The following is a 25,246-nucleotide window of genomic DNA, read 5'->3' as shown; positions in this document are numbered from 1 at the left end:
CGCAACCAAGAGAAGACATCTGCAAAAATAATTTCTTTTCCTTGCAATTACCACTTAATGTCACAAAGAGAGATGTGTCTTTTCTCCACATCACTTACATTCTTTGCCCAATTAAAAATTAAGGTAGCATGTTTTGGAAACCTTTTAAAAGAGGATAAGAAAAGTGGGAAAATTGATCACCACTATTCATGAATGATAATATGTGCTGTTACCAACCATTTCATGGTCCTCTCATAAGTGTTCTTTATTTTGAGCTCTCCCCAAAATGCCATAAGTATAAAACTCATTTGCCCTAAGAAACATGTAGCTACTCTGCACTCACTCAGCACCATTTCCTGAGCATGAGTGTGAACCAGATGCTCTTCGACTCTTTACAAAAAATAAAAAAAGAAGAAGAAATGGTATATGACTTCACTTCTCTCTGGAGCTATGGCTCCCGGGCATTGTCAAGGAACAAACTTCCATTGACCATTATTTGAAGGAAAATGGTTTCGAAGCCCATGAAGAAGGGAATGTCTTACACTAGAATGAGCTATGCAAAGTAAAACTGGCAAGCAGTCTATTTGCATGGATTTTTGAAATAAGTTGTTCTACCATCTGCTAAAATGGGTAGAACTGATTCTGTCTGCTGAGTAGTAGATCTGGTGATGACTCTCTCACACGTTCTTACTCAGGCCTCAGAAGCCTAATCATCAACTAAACTGAAGTACTAGGAAAGAAATAGAAATCTCTTTTAAGAACTTTTGTGAAAGTTATGTCTGTACTGATTTGAAAAATGGGCCCATAGGCTCACAAGTCTGAACACTTCATCAACAGGGGTAGAACTATTTGGGAAGGATTAAGTTGTGGAGCCTTGTTAGAAGGGCACTGTTACTAAGACCTAGCTTTGGAGTTTCAGAAGTCTTAGGTCATTACAAGTGTACTTTCTCTGCCTTCTGTTTGTAGATCAAGATGTGAGCTCACAACTATTCCTGATGTAATGCCGTTGCCCTGCTATCATGAACTCCAATCTTCTAAAATTGAAAGCTCAGTTAAAGTCTTTCCTGAACAAGGTGCCTTGGTCATGGTATTTTATCACAGCAATAGAAAAGTAACCAATACAATGTTCAAGAACATTTCTTTCAATGATCATTTCTCAAAATTTACTTTGGTTCTCTTATTTAGATGAACAGATAGATTAGTAGATAGGCAGATAGTAGAAAGGTAGATAGATGGATGGATAGATAGATAGATAGATAGATAGATAGATAGATAGATAGATGTTTTGCCTGTCATGGGTGGATCCCAGGGCCTGGCAATATTATGCAAGCATTCTGTCAATAAGCAGCATCCTTAATTCTTCTTTTAAAGGTTGAATTAAACACCCCTTCTTTATTTAGACTTCTGAGAATTGATGTCTGAGAGACAGTCTGATAAAGAACTAGGGAGTATAGACTTCTGTTAGAGAAGTTCCAGAAGCAATGGTGAAAGGGTACAGATCTTTTCTCTCCTAACAACTCACGAGAGGAGGAGGGGTTGGAGAGCTGGTAGTGATACAGATAGTGAAGACTGCATTCCTTCTGCCTACCTGGTCTCACCTCAGCCATCAGAGCAGCTGAAACTTTCACTTCTTCACAGATAAGAAGGTTTATCATGGCAGAGCACAGGTTAGAAAGGGGCAGAGCAGAATCTATATTCAGGCTGATTGCAAAAGTGATATTATTTGAGCTGTTTCTAGAACAGAAGTGCAAATAAGGAAAGTAGGGCAGTAGGGTAAAGTTGAACTAGGATGTGCTGCCCTCTGTTTTCCTTGAGAGGCCGTGTATGAGCACAGATAGCTGAGGGGAAGCAGCTTTCAGTAATGCACAGAGTGGACGCTAAAAAGATACATCACAAAAAGCTTCCATGGGGGAATCCATTCCACAAGAGGAGAGAGAAGCAGCCTTCCAGGAGGCTCCTGAGATCAACGACACATTACAGCATTTAAGATCACAGCAGCTGAAGATGAAAAATAACCCTGAAGTTCTGAACTTTAGGGTCTTGGTAGATTCTACTGATGATTTCAGGGACAGAAAGAAAAAAAAAGAGGAACAAATTTTGGGTGATGAATGTGGATTTAGGTATTTATAATGCTGTCTTTGTAGGATAGCATTGAGTGGAGACTATATAAACATCTACTAATAGGCATGTGGAACCTCAGGGCTGAGATCGTGACATAGAGAAATCTTATATTTGATCAAAGGATGTAATAACAACATGACTTGATGTGATGACTATTGCATAACTATTGCAACAGTTATGGATGCAACCAAACAAGAGAAGAAAAGAAAGACACAAGGATAAGAAATGCTCAAAGGTTTGGCAAATCATGTAGTGTTGTGGGATATTTGTACACTGTGGGAAGAAGTGTTGCTGTGATTGGTCTAATAAAGAACTGTATAACCAATGGCTAGGAAGGAAGCATAGGCAGGAATTCATGAAACATAGAGGACTCTGAGAAGAATTAAGGTGGAGATTCCAGGAAATGCAGAGCAAGCAGGATGTGCAAGAGGAGAGGTAACAGCCATGAGACACATGGCAAAATCTAGGTTAGTATAAATGGGTTAATTTTAGTTATAAGAGATAATTAGGAAGAATCCTAAGCAATAAGCTATAGGCCAAGCTTCCATGACTAATAAGAACTCTCTGTGTTATTATTTGGAAGCTGGCAGAACAGAGAAAGTTTTGTTAAATACAGCCTCCAAAATGGGGGCATGTATTTCCACATAGGACCCGAAAAAGCATAAAAAAACTTGAAAGACACAGAGAGCCAGATGTGGCTTCCTAGTCCTACAGTCTGTCAGGTGGGCCTCAATGCACAGAGACACAGCTCCCTGCTGCTGCTTGTAAGCTTGAGCCAGCCAGCACCATGTGCATAGCCTTATGGCAGGTTTAAAGCTTGACTCATGTGCTCAAAAAACACTACATGTGTTTACTAAGTTCAGGTCCATGCTGAAAAGTCCTCTGAACAGGTTACAGTATGCTTAAAAAGGTGATTAGGTGCTAAAGAAAAGAAATTGTGTATAGACAGTCATAGAAAAAAAGTTTAAAATGATAAGGTTTTTAAGAAAAAGAGTAAAGCGATATTAAAAATTAGCCATATAAGGATGAGAAATGGTATAACACAAAGAGTTTGGACCTTATACAGTGCTTCATTAATGACAGTTGCTGAGAGACATTGGATTATAAAAAGGACTGCTAAATTAAACTAGCCTATATACTTTAGGGATGTCTTGGCTTTAGAATGGAAATTCATAGTAGAAAATGTGTTGTGTTGGGAGAAAGGTCATGATTTTGTTTCTACAGGAAACAGAAAGCTGTGGATTCCTCCAAAATTAATAGAAACAAGACTTGATCTAGGATGACCTCCTAAAAATCTTGGCTAAAGAAATAACACAAAATCTGTAAGAGAGGTAACCTATATGATGATCCCTCCAATACGGGAAGAGTTCTGAAGCTGGGTAAGACATGATAGATCTTGTTGGCTACAGAGTCTTCGTGACATATCACATGGCATGGATACAGGCATGGCTACATAGTCGAAACCTACTTATAGAATTGACAGATGGCTTTTACCTGTTCAAACATAAAAAATAAAATTAGCTGACTTAGTCATACTTTACCTTCCATATTTGTGTTAATACAGATATGTATGTTACATTTAAAAGTTTGCATCTTTTCAGAAAATAAAGGACAAGATACCAATGAAAATAAGTAGACCAGGTGATCTAGCCTCTCAGACTGCCTCTGCTGTAGTTTGCTCAAAATTCTGCATTGAGGACAACTTGAAAGTTGCTTACTAAGATGATCCAACTTCACAGACGACTCCAGCCAGGACTTCAGGTAAGCACTGTATTTTCCCATTACACAAACAGGACAACAAATGCTACAGCTAGTTTTCCTAGGACTATACCATTATCACAATTTTCTCAGAGTCCTCTAAAGATGGTATGGATTTTTGTATAAATGATAAAATTTTAAGGTTATTTTTGTTATAGAATATATGTTTCTACTCTTGCTTAAGGTATTGTACTTATACAGCTCATTTTAAACTGTAATGAATTATTAAGAAATGCAGATTAGCACTTAGTCATCTATAACAATCAAAGTTGTAGTCATGTTATGTATACTTTCAAGGTTAAACAGAGATATAGCTTAGGTAAATAGGTGGTTTTCAAACACTTTAGAGACCTACATAATATGATATTTAAGATATTTTAACAATATAAGGCTTTTCATAACAGTGAGACATGTCTGCTCCTGGAAGCATCACTTTACTTCAAAAATATGAAGGGCATTGAAGAACCTCCACGTGGAGTTTGCTTTCACTTAATATCAATAGACTCAATTCATCTACACAAAGATACAGGCTAACAGAATGGGTATAAAAACAGGATCTAGCCTTCTGTTGTATACATGAAACATACCTCAACTTCAAAGACAGACATTACCTCAGAGTAAAGGGTTGGGAAAAGATTTTCTAATCAAATGAACCTAAGAAACAAGTGGGTGTAGCTATCTTAACAAAATAGACTTCAAAATAAAATTATTAAAATAGATAAAAAAGACACTTCATATTCATCACAGGAAAAATCCATTAAGATGAAGTTTCAATTCTGAACATCTATGACGCAAATTCAAGGACACCTACATTTTTAAAAGAAATGTTATTAAAGCTTAAATCACACATCAAACCCCACACATTAATAGTGGGAGACTTCAACACCCTACTCTTACCACTGAACAGGACTGCTAGACAGAAACTTAACAGAAAAATAAAGAAGCTAACAGATGTTATAACTCAGATGGGTTTAACAGACATCTGTAGAACATTCCACCCAAACACAAAAGAATATACCTTCTTATCAGCACCTCATGGAACCTTCTCTAAAATCAACCACATACTTGGCACCAAAGCAAACCTCAACAGAAAAAAAAAAAAAGAATAAAAAGAATACCTCCCTGTATCTTATTGGATCACCATGGTTTAAAGTTAGAATTCAACAACACTCATTACAGAAAGCCCACAAATTCAGGGAAATTGAACAGTGCTCAAGTAGATCACTGCTGGGTCAAGGAAGAAATAAAGAAACAAATTAAAGACTTCCTAGAATTCAATGAAAATGAATGCACAGCATACCCAAACTTATGGGACACTTTGAAAGCAGTGCTAAAAGGAAAATACATAGCACAACGTGCCTACATAAAGAACCTAGAGAAATCTCACACTAGTGACTAAACAGCACACTTGAAAGCTCTAAAACAAAGAGAAACAAACTCATCCAGGAGAAGTAGATGAAAGGAAATAATCAAATTGAGGGCTGTAATCAATAAAATAGAAACAAAGAAAACAATAAAAAGAATCAATGAGACAGAGAGTTTGTTCTTCAAGAAAATCAACAAGGTAGACAAACTTTTATCCAAATTAATCAAAAGACTGAGAGATAATATCCAAACCAACAAAATAAGAAATGAAATGAGGGATATAACAATAGACACTGAGGAAATCCAGAGAATCAAGTCATACTTCAAAAACCTATACTCCACAAAATTGGAAAATTTAAGGAAATGGACAGCAATATGGATAGGAACTAAATACCAAAATTTAATCAAGACCAGATAAACAATTTAAATAAATCTATATAACCCCTAAGGAAATAGACGCAGTTATCAAAAGTCTCCCATCCAAAACAAGCCCAGGAACAGATGGTTTCAGGACAGAATTCTAGCAGAATTTCAAAGAAGAGCTAATACTAATACTCTTCAAATTGTTCCACACAATTGAAACAGAAGAGACATTACCAAACTCTTTTTATGAGTCTACAGTTACTGATACCCAAACCTCACAAAGACCCAACCAAAAAAATTACAAACCAATCTCCTTCATGAACATAAAATACTGGCAAACTGAATCCAAGAACATATCAGAAAAATCATCCACCATGATCAAGTAGGCTTCTTCCCAGAGATTCAGGGATGATTCAACATATAAAAATCTGTCAACATAATCCACAATATAAACAAACTGGAAGAAAAAAAATCAAATGATTATTTCATTAGATGCTAAAAAAAGCCTTCAACAAAATCCAACACCCTGTTATCATAAAGGTCTTGAAGAGATCAGGGATATAAGGAACATACCTGAGCAAAATAAAAGTGATTTATAGCTGAGGGAGCTGAGAAATACAGGCCTATTTCCCACATTGTCTGGTGAAGTCAGAGAATTTGAGATACTAACAGGTACATCTTTCAGCTTCCAATGCAGGAGGTGATCGCCTGGCCTTTTTGAAGTAAACTCTGTGCTATCCTGAGGTTATCAGGATATGCTAATGTGATTCTGCTCCTTCCATTGTAACTATGAGGTCACCTGGAGAGGAGGTGTTTTCTGCCTACAGGATGAAGTGGATGTGAGTAAAATGTGACTTGAGTCATTGGCTACCTAGGCAACAGTATGAGTTCACCACTTGTATATTGTTAATGAAGCCTTTTGTTACCTTCTCCCTCCATTTACTTTTGGTATAAAAGCTGTTGGAAAAATAAATGCAGGGATTTGGGGATCTGAATAATCCCTGAAACTCCCTCCCAATACTGTCTCCTGGTTTGTGTTTTTTCCCATGCCTCTACCCTGATGAGAAGTATTTTATGTTGAGGCTAGTCACCAACATACAGCAAGCCAGTAGCCAATATCAAACAAAATGGAGAGAAACTCAAAAGTGATTTCACTAAACACTAAACAAGACAAGGTTGTTGCCGGGCGGTGGTGGCGCACGCCTTTAATCCCAGCACTTGGGAGGCAGAGGCAGGCGGATCTCTGTGAGTTCGAGACCAGCCTGGTCTACAAGAGCTAGTTCCAGGACAGGCTCCAAAACCACAGAGAAACCCTGTCTCGAAAAACCAAAAAAAAAAAAAAAAAAAAAAAAAAAAAAAAAAAAAAAGACAAGGTTGTCCACTCTCCCCATATCTGTTCTTGAGGTTCTAGCTAGAGCAATAAGACAACCAAAGGAGATAAAAGGGATGCAAATTGAAAGGAAGAAATCAAACCTTCACTATTTGCAGATGATAAGATAGTATACATACGTAACCCCAAAAATTCTACCTGGGAACTCTTATAGCTGATAAACACCTTCAGTAATATAGCAAAATACAAGTATAACTCAAAATAATGTGTAGTCCTCATATATACAGATGATAAAATGGCTAAGAAAGAAATCACAGAAACATCATCCTTCAAAATAGCCACAAACATAAAATATCTTGGGTTAACTCTAACCAAATAAGTGAAATACCTGTATAACAAAAACTTTGTCTTTGAAGAATGAAATTGAAGCAGATATAAAAAAATGGAAAGATCTCCCATGCTCTTGGATAAATAGGACAGCATAGTAAAAACAGCAATCTTACCAAAAGCAATCTACAGATTCAATGCATTCCCCCATCAAAATCTCAATACAATTTTTCACAGATTTTGAAATAAAAATACTCAACTTCATATGGAAAAACAAAAAACTCAAGATGACGTAAACAATCCTGTACAAGAAAGGAACTTCTAGGGGCATCACCATCCCTGACTTCAAGCTCTATTACAGAGTTACAGTAATGAAAACAGCCTGGTATTGTTAGGTATATTTCTTAAGAGGAGCCTCTCTGTCAACACAAATAATTCCAATCAGATCAAATTAGACGAAATAAAAAATGCCCACATTAAATGCAGCACTCCCAGGTGGTCCAGGAAAGCACGGGAGAGAGTGGGGGAGACCATGCAAAACCCGGAGACCATGTGTTCCTCTTTTGGGCAGCAGCCTAAATAGCCTGTGGGAGTGGTCCACCCCTTGGCAGACTTTTTTGGCCCTCCCTGGGGAGGGCTCACTTCTTGGTGAGCTTTCCCAGAGGTGGAGTCCAGACCAAGGCGACTTCCAGAGGAGAGGGCTTCCAAAGATGAATGTCTGAGACAAGGATGAGAACCCTAACTTAATATTGCAGGTACTGGCATAGAAACAGACAGGTGGACGGATAGAATCAAATGAAGACCCTGATGTTAATCCACACAACTATGAAAATCTGATTTTTGACAAAGAAGCTAAAATTATACAAAAAGAAAAAGAAAGCATCTTCATCAAATGGTGCTGGCATAGTTGGATGTTGACATGTAGAAGAATGCAAATAGATCTGATCTATCATCATGTACAAAACTCAAGTCCCAATGGATCAGAAACTTCAACATAAATCCAACCTCACTGAACCTCATGAAGAGAAAGTGGGGAGTAGTCTTGAAAACATTGACACAGGAGACCACTTTTTGAATATAACACCAGTGGCACAGACACTGGGATCAACAATACAAAAATACAAAGAACTCAAGAAACTAGACATTAAAAAAAATCAAATAATCCAATTTAAAAATGGGGTACAGATCTAAACAGAGAATTCTCAGCAGAGGACTCTCAAATGGCCGGAACACATTTAAGGAATTACTCAACACCCTTAGCCATCAGGGAAATGCAAATTGAAACAACTCTGAGATACCATGTTACACATGTCAGAATGACTAAGATTGAAACTGCTGATGACAGATTATGTTGAAGAGGATGTGAAGTAAGGGGAACACTCAACACTCCCCCATTGCTGGTGGGAGTGCAAACTTGTACAATAAACAGTATGGCAGTTTCTCAGAAAAATGTGAAACAGTCTACTTCAAGACTCAGCAATTTTGGGCATATACCCAAAGGATGCACACTCATGCCACAGGGCATCTGGTCAACTTATGATCATAGCAGCATTATTCATAATATAGCCAGAATCTGAAAACAACCTAGAGTCCCCTCAACTGAAGAATGGATAAAGAAAATGTGGTATTTACACAGTGGAGTTCTACTCAGTAGGAAAAAAATGACATCTTGAAATTTCAGGGAAATAGAACTAGAAAAAACCATCTTGATTGAGGAATTCGAGTGTCAAAAAGGCAAACATGGTATCTACTCACTCATAAGTGGATATTAGTCATAAAGGAAAGGACTACCAGCTTATACTCCACATTCCCAGAGAAACCAGGAACAAGGAGGACCCTAAGAAGAACATATATGTATCTCCCTGGGAAGGGGAAACTGACAAGATCTCCTGAGTAAATTGGGGGTGTGGGGAAGAGGGGGAAGGTACAAGGGGAGAAGGGAGGGGAGAAAGAAAGGAAGGGGAAGAACATGAGGGGAAGGTCAAGTTGGGGGAAAGTCAGAGAGTGAGAGCAACAAAAGTGATGTCTTGATAGAGGGAGCCATTATGGGGTTAGCAAGAAACCATCTACAAGGATGACCCCAGCTAAGAATCTAAGCAGTAGTATAGAGGGTGCCTTAACTGTTCTTTTCCTGTAATCAGATTGATGACTACTTAATTGTCATTATAGAAGCTACATCCAGTAACTGATGAAAGCAGATGCAGAGATCCACAGCTTAGCACTGGGCCAATGTCCTAGAGTCCAGTCATAGAGAGGGAGGAGGGTCAAGATCATGATGGGGAAACCCACAGAAACAGCTAACCTGCACTAGTGGGAGCTCACTGACTCTGGACCTGACAACTGGGGAACATGCATAGGACCAAACTAGACCCTCTAAATGTGGGGCGATAGTTGTGTTACTTGGGTAGTTTATGGGATCACTGGCAGTGGAACTAGTATTTATCCCTAGTGCATGAACTGGCTTCTTAGAACCTATTACCTATTATGGGATACCTTATTCAGTTTATATGGGGGGTGCTTTATTCCTGCCTCAAGAGATGTGGCAGATTTTTTTGACTCCCCGTGGGAGGCCGCATGCTCTCTGAGGAGTGGATGGGGTGAAATTGGGGAATGTGGGGGAAATGGGAGAAGAGGGAAGGAGAGGGAATTGGGATTGGCATGTAAGTTGTTTTAAGTTTTTTTTTGAAGATTGTTTTAAGAAAATAAAGGAGATTAAAAAATACAATAAATCTGGGCATAGAAGCACTAGAGGAAAATATTTTAAAAAAATAGTTCATAGACATTCACTCTGTCCAAAATAATTGAGTAGTAAAATATATACTCCACTTTTCTATGTAAAAAGGAGACAAGAAAACTCACAATTCTTTGAGGTGGGAAAAAATTTGGGATTTCTGTCCATGTCAAAGCCTCACTCACAGAAAGATAAGGACAATAAGAGAAAGGAAATATGAAGACAACAAATGGCTAGCAAGATGCAAGTTGAGCCTGGCTTTGATCTGAAAAGTTAATTATGGAAGCTAATTTGTATTTTAAGGACTCAGTCACTGTCAACTAAGATCTGGCATATGTACACACACACACACACACACACACACACACACACACACACAAGCAGAGCCCCAGAAAGAATGAGTAGCTTATCAAAGGTCATGTAGATACCATGCAACAAAGGTTTCTATATAAATAATCTGACTTGAAAGTGACTGCTTTGAATTTCCCCTTAATATTATTTCTTAGTGAATAAGAAATTATTCACTTAATATTATTTCTTCATCTGCTACTAGGGGAAGGTACAAGGAATACATCAAAAAAACATAAAGTAGATTCACAAAATGATATACAAAATTTATATAGATCATAGTCGTTTAGGCCAGATGACATTGCCTTGACTGTAGACTGAAATAAAAGTATGCTGACAATTTCTACCAATTTATAAAATAAAGTAACATTATTTGAAAGTATGTGCTGAGCATGCAAAGTATTGAGCACTACAAATAGATTCTTCAAAGTGGAATAGGATGGCACATGTTTACAAAAATGCCCCAAATAGGACAGGTAAATTCATAACAAGAATGAGATGCTTACAGTAACATAAGTATGTGGATCAATAGTTTCCAACTTATCTGAAAAACCAAACCATCTTATAATTTTATAAAACTGGAATAATTTTTTACTGGCAGTTTCCACCCAATCAGCTTCCTAAGATGGGTTTTAAAGACTTAATATGTCATAGTCTGAGAATCAGTGTGTTAGGAATGCTAGCATCATCTGCAATACCACAGCACTACACTTACATACTTCCCAGGAAGTTAAAATCCAGAAATCAGAAGGTTGTGGACTACGAGGCATCTTGACTTTTGTAAGGTACCAGGACGCCCTGAGAAAGTGGTGGAAGCTATGATGTGTTTTGCAGGAAGATTCCAGCATGCTCCTGAAGGAGGAGCTCTATACAATCAGGAACAAAGGTGGGGATTCCTGCGAAAATGAGTCCACTTTAACACAGTAAGTGTAATATTGAAAAGCAAGGTTTGAATGATAAATTACTAACTAGTAATTTCAGGATGGGAAGTGCATGGCATCTTCTAATCACTGAATTTGGGAAGGAAGAGGGCTCCTGTCATCATGTGAAATGATCCACCACAGAATATTTGGAGTGAGGTGGCTAAAAATCAGGCAGAGACAGAGCTTACGGACAGAGACCAGGGTTTTACTATCTCAGAATGAACCTCTGAGATCCTAGAAAGTAACAGGAAGAAAACTGACCAAAAACAGTGTGGAAAGAGAGAGCAAAAGGGAAAACAATGTATATTTTAAAATGCTTTAGTTTAAAGGATTTAGATAATGTATCAAATTTTGACTATGAAGGCATTATCACTTTGCTTAAAGCTACCTAGAGAGAAAGCTTTTAATAATTATTATTAAATGTATGCATCTGTATTTTACAACTTGCACACTTGAAGTTAGTATCTGGCTAAGTTTTGGGGAACATTATAATGTCACTTCTGTCTCAAATATATATTTATTTTTCTATTTTAAAACCCAATACACACATTAGCCCACACTAGTATAAGAGCCAGGTTTTACTATAATGTATTTTTAATGTTTTTTTTCAAAGTATTTTTTAGTTAGGGTGCAGAATATTGAGTTACATTATGACATTTTCATACATATATATCATTGCAATTTTTTGTTTGTTTGTTTTTTGTTTTTGTTTTTCTAGACAGTTTCTATAGCTTTGGAGCCTGTCCTGTAACTAGCTCTTATAGATAAGGATGGCCTCAAACTCACAGAGATCCACCTGCCTCTGCCTCCCGAGTACTGGGATTAAAGGTGTGCGCCACCACCACCCAGCTATATAATTGTTTTTTGACCATAGTTGACCCCATAATCCCCTTTCCTCTCCATTTCTCCTTCTCACTGGCTACCTTCCTCTGCAAATAGTTTGACTTTTGCTCTCACGTCACGTATTTATGCAATTAAATTAAATCAGTGTTCCATATATGTGAAACATTATGTGATACACTAGGAGTTAGATGGACTCTCTGGCAGACATATTGGGGGCAGGCATGATATGAAATAAAGGTGGTGAAATTTTCACCATGGCCTGATTTTTCCTCAACCTCCTGACTGGAAACAAAAGTCTTAATGCTTAAAACAAAGTCCTTGTTGTTTTTTGCCTTCCAATGGACTGCCTCAAAAAGGTCATAGGTTAGATCAGGACACATTATGTAACAGTTGTAGGCTGATCAACACCCTAAAATCAGGAGAGTAAATTGCTTCAAAGACTTTAAAACTCCAGGCCCAAGAAAAAATTGGATTTTTCAGCTACTGTCTCTGCTTTGCAGAGGCTCTTTTTCCCTGTGCGTCTGCTGCATGCATGTGTTCCCTCAATCTTCCAGTAAGTACCTTCCTTTAGCTGCTTTTTCTGTTTGTGGTGTTTGAGACTCCTCTACTGTCAAGATTTTTCTTGCCTTTTCATTGTTTAACTCGTAGAAAAATCAAATTTGATCTAGAGCCCTAGACTGCATTAACACCAGTTTACCTTTGATCCATTATTCGCTCGTTCCAGTGGGTTTAGATTATTAACATGTACATTTGGAGGTGCTTGATAGGTGCTTTAAATTTTTATTTTGACATACCTCTGTGGGTGTCTGTTGAGCCTTTTTTTCAGATTTTGGCAAATCTTTACTTCCTCTTCTTTTTAAGGATAGCTGAAACAAAACAAGAACATGATTAGTTTGGTAAATGATAGCTTTTAACTCAATTGTTTTTAAGTGCCCTAGTCTCATGATAAAACCAAGAAAAATAAGAGGAGTTCCTAAGGAAGTAAGAATTCCCGAGACACACAGATTAAGATACAATGTTCCTGAAACCAGAGATGTAAATCACAGTAGAATGTAGCTAGCAATTAATCATTTACTGTGAAATGCAGAAAAACAACTCACACTCAACATGCTATAGAGCTTGCATGTAAGCAAGCATCTGTTAGCATTCTTTACCACTAAGAGAAAAAAGAAGAGAAGATTAAGTTGTTGTTCCTTTGCTGATTTGGTTGCAACAAGCTCACCAAGACATTTTCAGTGGACTCATGCGGAATGTAGAGAACTTCACCCCCTCACCCCACACACCCTTCAAACCCCACTGTGCCGCAATGGGAAGTGGGGAGTGGGTGGGGAGATGAGCAGGCGGCCTGGAAGCCTCAGGAATGTGGACTTTTTCCAGAGAGGCTTAGAGTCTAGATCATTATGTAAATTCTCCTATATTTGGTGAACTGGTCAAAACTAAAATGAAACAAACACCAACTCACAGAATATTAACTTGTGTCCATGTCATGGACCAGTACTCTATAATCACTGGCCCTCACTTCCAGTTCTCACTCTAATAATAAGAATGACCTGTGCAAATACTAAGTATAAATACTAAGTACTCATGAGTGGCCATCTATCATATGCCACTAGTTATTGAGCTACAGAATCAAAGTTCAATTAGGCACCACACATTTCACCAGAGAGTCAAATTTCATAAGGGAGAGAGGACGCCAATAATTACAGTGCATGGTGGAAATGCAATGTCTTGGGATGTAGGAAGCATGGATTATTATTATTATTTTTTTTTTTTAGTGAAGCTTCACCTCCATAACAAAAATGCTTGCCACTGGGCAGAGTAGGGAAAGTATTTGCTGAACAAATGAGTAAATATAAAATACAAAGTTCTCCAGCCTGTGAGAAGACTAGAAGTAGAGAGGTACAATAGAAATAGAAATAGTTTCTTGAAACAGGAAGCCTTAAAGAACTGAAAATTAAATCTTTCATATGTCAATTTCTCATTTGCCAGTCAGTGGTAAAGGAAACTAACCTCACAGATGGTTGGGGAATATTCGGCTGTAACTGTTCTTATTTAGGATGAAATTCAAATAACACAGGTCAATGGGTAGTGAACATTGCTGTTCGCTTGTAAATCTTTAGAGCAGTGGTTCTCAACCTTCCTAATGCTGTGACGATGTACTACAGCATTATCTATTATGCTGTGGTGGCCTCTGTCCATAAAATTGTCTCACTACTACTTAACAACTGCAAGTTTGCTGTATTTGATATATGACCCTGGGAGGGTATGACCCACAGGTTGAGAACCAATGCTCTAGCACCCATACACTAAGCTGTTTATGTGATGACACTAAGCTGTTTATGTGATGATGGTTTCCTGCTAAAACTCTACCCCTCCCAGCTTCCTGTGCAGCTAGCGGAGGCAACTCCAAAAGGGGAGGGCTACAGGAGAAAACACGCCATAGACCTTGCTGTCCCTTCAAAGGATTATAGCCATCTTTTACCCTGAAGTCTTCTCAACTGCGCATGCTCCTTTGCCTTGTCTGCCAGAGAACACAGCCCTACCTGTCTGAGGTCAGATGCCTCTCTTTTTCTGCCTTCCATCTCATTTAAACCACCTCAGAGATCTAACACATGGTGCCAAAACTCCGGATAGGAAACTGGAGGCCACCAGCTGCTCAAGTCCTACAACGCAGCACCAACTTCCCTTGCTTTCCTAGGCTCACCTGCCCTAGTCCTGACAGGGCTGCCCGTTTCTCTCAGGCAACTGTTTCTCCTCACTCTGCCATCTCAGTGCTTTCTCCTCTCTCTTTCCTCTGCCTTCCCCTGACACACTCTGACCTTCTGACTGGGAAGCTAAGTGCCATTCAACAAGAACACATTTTGCAACATGCCACAAAATGCCAGAACAAAGTAATTCATAGAATTAGGTTAGGTCTTAAAGCTCATGGGATCCCCAACCCCCTCAGTCTAGACTTGAGATTTGCTCAGCCAAAGGCACTGGGGACTTTCCACTGGCTGTGAGAAAATTTGGCAGAGAATTTCAGAAATTTTCTATTAACCTGACACTCATCAGTGGAACACCCTGAAACCTTTCAGGGCTTTTAGTGCAGTTTCTTGACCCAGGAATCATAGGGTCTGGGGGTATACTTAACCTATTTTCCAGGCACAATTGCTCAATACAAAATTGGAGGACACTGAATAGCAGGATATTGATCTCTGTTTTTGTTTTGGTTCTATACCCATTGTAGGGTCAAAATTATCTGTTCCAAAAGACACTCCTAGCTTGTTTGCTGGCTAAAAGGAGCTACAATTAGGAGAATTTAAACCAGAAACTCTCTTTTGTCTTTCTATGCAAATCTGGCCTCAGTATATACAGAACAATCACAATCATTGCCCAGAATTTGGAACTTTTGATCTTAATATGCAAACTGATTTAAGATAACTTCATAAAACAGAATGGTGAGAGTGGTCTGAGGTCTCTCACCCATAAAACACTTTAACATTTTAATCTTTCTCATCTCTACCACTCAGTTCTGGTTTGCAACTCTGCCCAGACCAGAATGCCTGCCCCTTCTGCAAGGCCGCTAAACTTGTATCTTTATAATCCCTGAGTGGGGATAGGATTCCTGCCTTTGGCCTGCCTTTGTTTCTGTCCCTCCAATCCTGGATATGACTTTTTAGTTCTCTGAATACTACTACCCCACACACCTTCTTGGTTTTGTTCACTAAAATGTCCAAGGTTATAGATAACTTGGAAGCTTTTGCTGAATGAAAACTTTATTTATCTCAGGATCTATATAAGCATTGTGTGCATGGTTTAAAAGTCTGTAAAATTCTGATAAGAATGGCTAGACTAAAATCTTCCATAAAAGCAGTTAACAGTTAAAAGTCCATGTGTAAGTAATCTTAATTTATTGTAATATATCATACATGTAACTGGCTTAGGAAAATAGATGTTTTTGAAGACAAAAAGGAGGCTTGCTTGAAGGGATTACCTTACCAGGGAGGTAGGTTCACCTCTGAGTAAATAAAAACCTTGTGACTTGCTCCCATCTTGACCAATGACCTCAGCAGAATGTAAGCAACCCTGGGGTTGGCCACCATCTTAACTGGTAACCTCAATGAAATGAAAGCAGTCATTTAAGAAGTGTCGGTTACAAAATTGTTATTGGTCACAGTTAATGTCTTTATAAAAGAAGAAAGAGGAGGAATATGATATAGAAATGATGGGGAAATGGATAGATTATTAAATCTACTTGAATCTAAAAAACAATTGTTAATCTCAAAATGTTTTATATTGGTGGGGATTTTAGTTTATTGATATAAATTTAAGATTAATGCTGTTATACCATATGTATATTTTTACTCTTGTTTAAAGGTATTATGTTTACATAGCTCAACTAAAAATATAATGTATAATTAAGAAATACAGATTTACAAAAAATACTGCTAGTCATCTATAATAGTCAAACTTATAGTTTTGTTAGGTTTTGTAGATATACAAAGATATATTTCAGATAGATAATCTTCAAACACTTCAAAGACCTAAATAATATGACATTTAAAATATTTTAATAACAAGCTTTTTATGATAGTAAGATATGTCTTTTACTGGCAACATCAATCTACTTCAGAAAAGACAAAGGGCATCAAAAAATTCCATATAGGGTTTATTTTCTTTATGGCAAAAGCTAGCTATGAGGGCAAAGAAACTGTCTTTGCCTGAATTGCTGAAAGCTACTGTCTAAACTGAACCAATAAGACATAAGAAAGGTGATTGCCAAGCTTTGCCAAAAGAAGGTAGAACAGTCCTACAAAATTCCCTGCTTCAAAGGAAAGTCTGTCAGATATACAAGACCTGTAGGACAAAGATGAATGCCCCAATGTTACAGAGGAACTTTGGTTGCCTGTCTAGAAAGCCAGCTATTTCTGTCCTTTCTCACAGTTTTTTTGGAAGTTGCTTGCCTGTACTTCCTGCTTACTCAGGTAATATTATTTCTTTCTCAGATCTTTGATGGAATTAAAGACTACATTATTATAGTTGTAATTTTTCTTAAATATGATAAAAGATAAATTAGATATAAAACTTTAAGCTCACCAAGATAGGATAGATAATTAAATATTTTCTCTAATTTTGTCAAATAAAAATAGATTAGATATTGTAACTATAATTATTACTTGATAACTGTTTCATTGTATATAGTTTTACCATGTTAAAGCTAAAGCCTTCTTTTCTGAGTAGGCAGAAAGGATGAAATGCTGTGGGATAATCTTTTTGTATGTTATAAATATGTTTTACTCTCATGGGTTTATAAAGAAGCTTCTTTGGCTTATAGCAAAACAGAATTAGTTCAGGCAGGAATACCAAACTGAAAATACAGAAAGGAAAAAGGGCAGAGACAGAGAAAGAAGAGATGCAAGCAGCCATTGGGGAAGCAAGATGCTAGACAGGTAAAACTATGAGCCATGTGGCAAAATATAGATGAACAGAAATGGGTTAATTTAGTTGTAAGAGCTAGTCAGTAAAAAGTCTGAGCTATAGGCTGAGTATTTGTAATTAATATAAGTTTTTGTATGTTTGTTTGGGACCAGACTGTTGGGACAAAAGAAAAGCTCTGCCTCCATTTTTGGTCAAGCTAGGTTAGCTTGAAGTAGTTAAAGAGATTGGCACCCCAAAACCTCATAAAACAGCTTGGGTGACTGATGAAACATGGGCCACCCCACTTACTCCTCTTCTTGCCACTCAGGACTCAAAATTAAAACTGCTAGACTGAAGTCTTCCTTTGGTGTAGGAAGTCCTTCTGCATATGTGTTGCTTTCATTGGTTAACGAATAAAGAAGCTGGCTTGGCCTGTGATAGGGCAGAATAGAGTTAGGTGGGGAAAACTAAAACAGAATGCTGGGAGAAAAAAGGCGGAGTCAGGAAGAAGCTATGGAGTCACCACCGGAAACAGACACAAGTTGCTAGCCAGAACCTTACCGGTAGGCCATGAGCCTTGTGGTAAAATGCAGCATAATGGAAATGGGTTAATTCTAGATGTAAGAGCTAACTATCAATACACTCAAGCTATTGGCCAAACAGTATTGCAAATACTGGACAGCTGAGAATGAACAAGCATCCTCTGACAACATTCCTTGAATCAACTAACCTCTCAGTCCTATCAACCCTCAGAAAAAAAATCCTTAGAGAAATGTCAGATGGGCTTAATATCCATCAGGACCCACTGAATTCCTTGGTACTGTACTATATTAAAAGGGACTAGATCTGATTATCGCTAATGATGGGATTTTTACTCTCCTCCACAAAGATGCTTCTTCCACAGCAATGCATTCTACCTGGTTTGCGCTGGGGCACTAGATACAGGTAACAGACAAAAAGTCAACCACAGGCCTCCTAAGGATGGACTTCTGCTCCCTCCCACTCTGGCTCCTACCCTCGATCTTCTTTCTTATGTTTTTACCCTGTCTTTTAAAATGTTTTTATTCCTGAACTTCACCCTATAACCAAACAAAATGTTCCACGTAAGCTACCCCAATGGCTCTCATTCTACAATAGCTCCATTTGTTCTATTTGTTTCCTGATACATCTGCCAAAGATTTCTTTAGACACTGTGGAGAAATTCTGGCTGCAAGAGACCTTCAGATTTCATCCCAGGCCATATATAATTCTTTACACTGGTCCTTTTTTCTCTCCTGTTCCTTTCTTTTGGTGCTCTGTTGGTCCTAGTTGCTTCTACTAGCTCATTTTGATGCAGCACTCCTGGCAGTGGGACTAGTCTCTGTCACTATGAGTCAACTCTCATCCCACTTCCTCTCACAGATCCTTTCCATCTCTCCGATCTCTTCTCCTCCCTCCACCTTCCTGGGAAAGCTCCGTTTTACTCTGTAACCAAATCATCTGCTTAATGATTATTTTTCACTAAGTCTTTCCAGAAACACAGAAATAGAGAATGGCATTTACACGACCCATCATAGCCAATCAAGTTAAAACTTTCCTCAAGCTAAGTGACCAGAGGACCTCTCTCTTCAACAGACCCAGAACTATACCCCTCCAACAATGACCCTCCACAGCAGGAAATGACTAAGAGAGAATCTATGCCCCCATTTTTCTGTATCTCCATTTTTCTCTATCTCCTTGAAGTATGAAATAATAGTTTCCTGCTTAAAAAAAAATACTTCCCAGCTTCCTTTTTGGCAAGGCAAAAAGAAAAGAGAACAAGGGGAGAAAACATGGTTCAGTCATTTCTGCCCTTTTAAAGAGTTGTAGCCATATTTTTCCTCAGGTGTTCTCATCCACCTTTGTGGAATGAGACATTCTCAGCCACCCAGGTGAGTGATATTATGCCTGTTCACCTTGTCTACCAATGGATGTGGTCCCATCTGTCTAAGAACAGAGACTTTCCATCTCTTTAGAGCCACTACAGAAATTTTCTTAGAATTGGAAGCTGTGGGTTCTGACTCAGCAGTTGTCAAGAAATAGTCCTGAGAGTACCAAGAATCTAGGGGAAATCTGGGAAATCTGGAATATTTTATAGAGAGGCTATTATCTAAAGGAAGACTTAAATTTGTTTTCACTGAATATTGACTAAATATATTTTATAAAGAAAGCATTCTATTATTTTTTACAGCTCACTTCATACTGCCACAGTTGTAAAGAAACCAAATGCAATCATCATTATTTGAAGAGTTCCCAGTTTACTTGACACAGCCAGTTCACTGGACAATTCAATAATGCCACAAAAGCATTGATAATGAAAAATGATGATTAACTGGCCTTGATTGTGCACTAATTCATGTCATCATTCTATATGTACATCAACTAATCACTTTGAAGGTACTGAACCAAGAATGTAGCAAAATAGATAAACAAATGTTTTTTTTTTCCCTAACTGCAGTCATTAAATCAACAACACTAATGTGATTAGGAAGCTGTTAGAAAAGCAACTTCTTGACACACATCTTAGATCCAGTGAATTGAAAACACTGGGATTTATCTACAACCCAATAAAACCTGTACGTTTTTCTTCTCTTTTTCTTGAAGCACAGTTTCAACTAGGTAGATCAAGCTAGCTAGAACTAGCCATACCCCTGCTTCACCTCCCTGAGTGCCCAGATTACATATGGTGGGAGCTCCCCTAGGCTCAGCCAGTGATTCTGCTGTTAGGTCTGCCTTGGTCTAAACTTACTACTAGGATGCAAGTAAGATTGCTTAAGCCATACATGCTGAGGTGGGTTCCCTTGACCCTCATGTTGGAATAGAAGATCTGATTCTTGTATATTAACATCATACTTCTATATATAAACCCCTACATGCCTGCCTAGGCAGGCACAAGCCACAAGTCATTCCCAATAAATGAACAAATAAACGTAGGGGAGAAAAAACGAACAAGTTACAACTTGGTATATAGTTGAATGATATTCCAGCCCAAGTCTGTGATCTTTTATTGTTATCAATTAGATCACAAAGGAGAAAGGATTAATCCAGTCTCTTGCTAGACCTGGTGGGGAAAGCTACATCTCATACTGAATCTGATGTATATGCAGTCAGGTCATGGTAGAAAGAAATAAAAAAAAAAATGAAGAGAGAAGGAATTGTAAAGCTTTTGTATAGAAATAAAATCTATTCCTGAGAAACAAAAATTTAATATGGATGTGACAGGAAAGAAGTATGACATGAAATTCTTGGTGATCTAAGTCAGATCTGGAAAGAAATGGAAAAGGTCTGAATTCTATCTCATTTGTGGTGAATAATTGCTTTAATTAGAAGCCATGGTACAGTTTAAGAAAAAAAGTGTCATTAGACCATCACAATTGAGAAACACAAGGACACACAGATGGCAGTCCAAAGGACACATTTACAAGAGTGAAGTGGGAAAGCATATTCTCATTCTGAAAATACTGTTCGTCCTTTGTGTCCATCCATTGCACGTATGCAACGTGATGCTAGTTTTAACTGTCAACTTGAAACAGTTTAGAAGCACTCAGGGAAGAGACTATCAATGTTAGATTGTCAAATTAGGTTGGCATGTGGGCATTCGTGTGGCAGGAAGGTATCCTGACGGTGTTTATTGAGCCAGAAAAACGTGCCCAGCTTGTGTGGCATCATTCTCTAGGCAGGGAATCTTGAACTGGGTGAGTGGAAGGAAAAGCACCATCACAGGCCCGCATTCTTTCATTCTCTTGTCTTTGGTCTCTTCTAGCTGCTTCAACTTTTTGTTGTCTTGACTTCCCCACAGTGACAGACTAACTGGGAATGGGGAGCTTACCTAAACTTTCTCCCTTCAGTTGCCTTTGTTGGGGTATTTTATCACAGCAACAAGAAATGCTGTAAACAAAAGTTACTTTGGTAATTTGAATGCAATTGGCCCTCATAAGCTCATAGGGAGTGGCACTATTTAGAAGTGTGGCCTTGTTGAAGTTGGTATGGCCTTGTTGGAGGAAGTATATCATTGTGGGGTGACCTTGAGGTTTCCTATGCTCAGGATACCACCCAGTGTCTCACCCCTTTCTTTTGCCTTCTGATTGAGATGTGCATAGCACCATGTCTGCATGCATCCTGTCATGCTCCCTGTGATATGTAGAGAGCTGCGTGGAGTCACACCTTAAAGATGGCGCTGGCTTCCGCCTTCCGCGATCCCGAAGGGCTCTCTGCGAAAAACAACTCCATATATGGCAAAGGCCAGACTCTTGCGGTCATCACCCGATGATCTGATCATAAGCTGCCTGCGTATGCATGGACCTATGAACGGTGGCCACGTGGCTATCCAGGGTTGGTAGCCCAGGCCTATTTAAGGGCTGGGAGAGGTTTTGCCCGGGGAGAGAGAGATATTTTACAATTGTTAACAAGGTCCTGAATAAACTGCTTAGCAAGAAGAGCTCCGGTGTTGCGTCTTCCTTGCCGGACGAGGTGGCCCTGACAGCCATGATGATACTGGACTGAACCTCTGAAACTGTAAGCTGCCACCTCAGTGAATGTTTTCCTTATAAGAGTTGCCGTGGACATGGTGTCTCTCCACAACAAGAGAAACCCTAAGCTACTAAAAATATTTTTTCCTCTAAAGTTGTTTGATTAAAAACAGAATGAAATTATTTAAAACAGGAAGCAGAGTCATCTCAAGGCAACAAATGAATAACATATGAAAGACGGAACATAATGGAAGAAACTGTTATTCCAGAATGGCAGAATTATAGAAAGTTATCGAGGATGCTTGACTTTTGAAGTATCTTTGCAAAATTAAACCACATAAACAACAGGAAGAAAGAAATGAGTGTATCCCTAGACACATTAACCTCAGAGGAGAAATAGTGGTGGCAGGGACCCTGAAGAAACGGGATAGAGGGAAACACTATCTGGATGGATCTGCTTTCAGAGCTAAGCACTTCACATTTTGTCCTGTAGGAAATGTCAACGCGAGACCTAAGAATTAGTCCCGGAGAAATGCTGAAACTAGGGCATGCTTTCCCAGGAGGGATGTTGTGTTTTACTCTCATTTAAATAGCATTTAACTGGGAGGGTGTTAAAATAAAGTCCTTTGCCAAGTCCTTCCCCTTGAAATGAAAGTATATTGCTTTTAATAAGACTACAGGACTAGAATGCATTTAAGGGTTGAATTTAATTTTTCAATGGATATTTAGTCATCTATTCATATTTCAGTATGCTTTCTGACTTCTAATGAACAAAGATGGGGAACTAAGAAAGGTAGAGGAAGTTAGAGAGAGCAGTGACCTCTCCCCACCACTTCCGTTAGTATTCTGCTCAACCTTCACTCACTCAACCTGCAATCCTCTATGTGAGTGTGGTGGGTTGGGAGTTAGAATCAATTTGGGAGGTGGTGATAGCATCTCATGTCTTCTCTGTTGGCAGCTCAGGCACTTGGCTCTCTAGAGATGTTCGTGGGAAATATTTCATATTCAGTTTCTTCTTTGCATTCCCATCCCCAACTTGTCCAAAAGAGGCTGTCATGCCTTCTCTCCTATGAGGGCCAGGAAGTAGAGTGTTGCAATAATTATGTGTGCACAGCAATTATACAAAATGAACTGTTTATGTTCCAAAATTGTTAGTAGATTGCTTTTTCTAATTGAAATTGGGTCTACTTCAGCTTCTTTTGTTTTGCTGTTTTTGGTTATTTCTTTGTATTTAATTTGCAGCACATCTTTGTATCATTAAACAAATATTCCAAACAGCATAAACAAATTTAACAGATCTTAGTTTAATATTCCACAACAGTATATGATATGTGAGTCAGAGAACGGATAGTGGTAGGCCATATGTACTAAAGTTAGAACAGTATTTCATCCTCATCAAGGATAGCATGAAAATTCATGAAGCATTCATTCCATGTTTTTGGTTATTTTAACAGGGAGTCTTGCTATGAAGCCCTAACTGGCTTAATAATCACTATGCTCCCCACCCTGGGGTTGACTAGCCCCAATCCTCCTGCACCAGCTCTTGAGTGGTGGGATTGCATGTTAGCCCGAGATCAGACTTTGATCTTCTGTATTTGTAGCATCTATATCTTTTCAATAGTTTAAGAACTGAGAAAAGTTTGCCCAAAATTCCACCAAAAGATCTATTATGCATATCATAATATAAAATGAGATCTATTTGTGCAGTGATTAAATCAATGAACTAACTATATTAATGTCTGTGACTTTTATAGAGCAGTAAGTATGGCTACGTTCTTTTCTAAACACTTTGTGTATATCTCCTCTTTGAATCTGGCCACTGTCTTATGAGTTTGACATCATAGTATGATGTCATTGTACCTGGATAAACTTCCCAGCTGACAAATGTTTAACCATCATTCACATTTGCTGTTTCAGAGCTCTAGATCTGAATATCTACATTTTACTGTGACCCATAGAAGCAAAGGTACAGTCTAGCAACCAGCTTTATTATTTCTAAGCCTACATATTCTTCTCTATGATTTCAGAGTGTGGCAGCACAGGCATGGAAACCACCTTTACACATGTGTAATGTGTCTTTGCATATTATATAGAACAAAAGTGAAATATACACCAGTCCTCATCTTCTAAAGTACCTATCACGTCATATCAACATTGGAGAATATCCTGGGATACACCCCAAAACACTGGAGGGAAAGAAAAAGAAGCAGGAACCCTGTGTCAATTAAGTCTTGTAAACCGGGCACAGTAGCACACACCTCTTCTCCTACTTGTTCCTGAAGAAGGCAATAGGATAAGCAATTCAACATCGCCAACTTAACTAAATAGCAGATTTTAGACTAGCATAGACTACATGCAACCATGTCTCAAAACAAAACAAAACAAAACAAAACAAAACAAAAACCTAACAAATACCAGGCCGTAGAAGGGCACAAAAGGGCCTCTTGTCTCTAAATGCATCCTTTTCTTCACAGATATGAGAAAGCCTAGAAAGACAAGTGTACCCAGACACTTCTCAGAACACAGTGTCCACTCTCAGCCTAAGCTTTATACCAAGGCATGACCTTGTATCTAAAGAAGAATATGGGTAAGAGAGGCAGAGAAGCCAGTGTGGTTAGACTAGTCCATTCTACACCAAATCTCCAGTGTGGCTTTCCATCTTGTCTATCCTAGGGGGGCATACTTTACCAGCTCTTGATTTTATAATATGTTTATCCTAGGAATATTGCATAAGGTCTCACTCTGTGATCTATGAATAATGCTTTCAGATTCATGGTGATCCCCTTTCTCATCCTCCTGAGTGATGGCATTACAGGCTTCAACCATCACACCTGGCTTTTAAAAACATTCTCGTGAGTGTACTTCTCGGATATCTGCCAATATTTTGACTCCAGAAAATATTTTTTTTAATGAAACTTGTTTTTAAATTATTTCAAAAGCTCACCTTTCAGCACTAAATTGCAAATGCAGCTTTTTAATAAACATGTTTCAACTAGCACAGAGGTGTGATCTGAGTTAAGAGGGAATGAATTTATTCAGCATTCACATATATTACTGGGCTTGGATAATATCACAAATGTTTCTTTAAACTTTGTTTTCATTCTTCATTTTCAGAAATAGTTTATATGCACGTTTTATAGTGACTCCTTCCCAAATCTAAACTTCTAATTAATATCTTTCAACCTCTGAACAGGTTACGAAGCGCGAGAGACTTCGGAGCACTCACTCTTAAATGGGAAATCTTTATCAAATCCCACCTCTCAAGGTTCAA

General features: G+C 38.3%; 1 protein-coding gene across 4 annotated transcripts in view; it reads right to left on the bottom strand.

Annotated features, from left to right (window-relative positions):
• Soga3 (SOGA family member 3) overlaps positions 1 to 25,246 on the bottom strand; it is a 48,372-nt gene that overhangs the window by 2,895 nt on the left and 20,231 nt on the right. For all 4 annotated transcript variants that reach the window (XM_057754404.1, XM_057754380.1, XM_057754389.1 and 1 more), the window contains one exon: positions 12,883 to 12,954. In XM_057754404.1, the coding sequence (XP_057610387.1) occupies positions 12,883 to 12,954 (72 nt within the window). The remainder of the gene's footprint in view (positions 1 to 12,882; positions 12,955 to 25,246) is intronic.

Source organism: Chionomys nivalis, chromosome 2 (genome assembly GCF_950005125.1).
Source record: "Chionomys nivalis chromosome 2, mChiNiv1.1, whole genome shotgun sequence".
Lineage (NCBI taxonomy): Eukaryota > Metazoa > Chordata > Mammalia > Rodentia > Cricetidae > Chionomys > Chionomys nivalis.
Note: the sequence above shows the minus strand (reverse complement) of the source record. Positions and strands in the feature narration are given on the sequence as shown.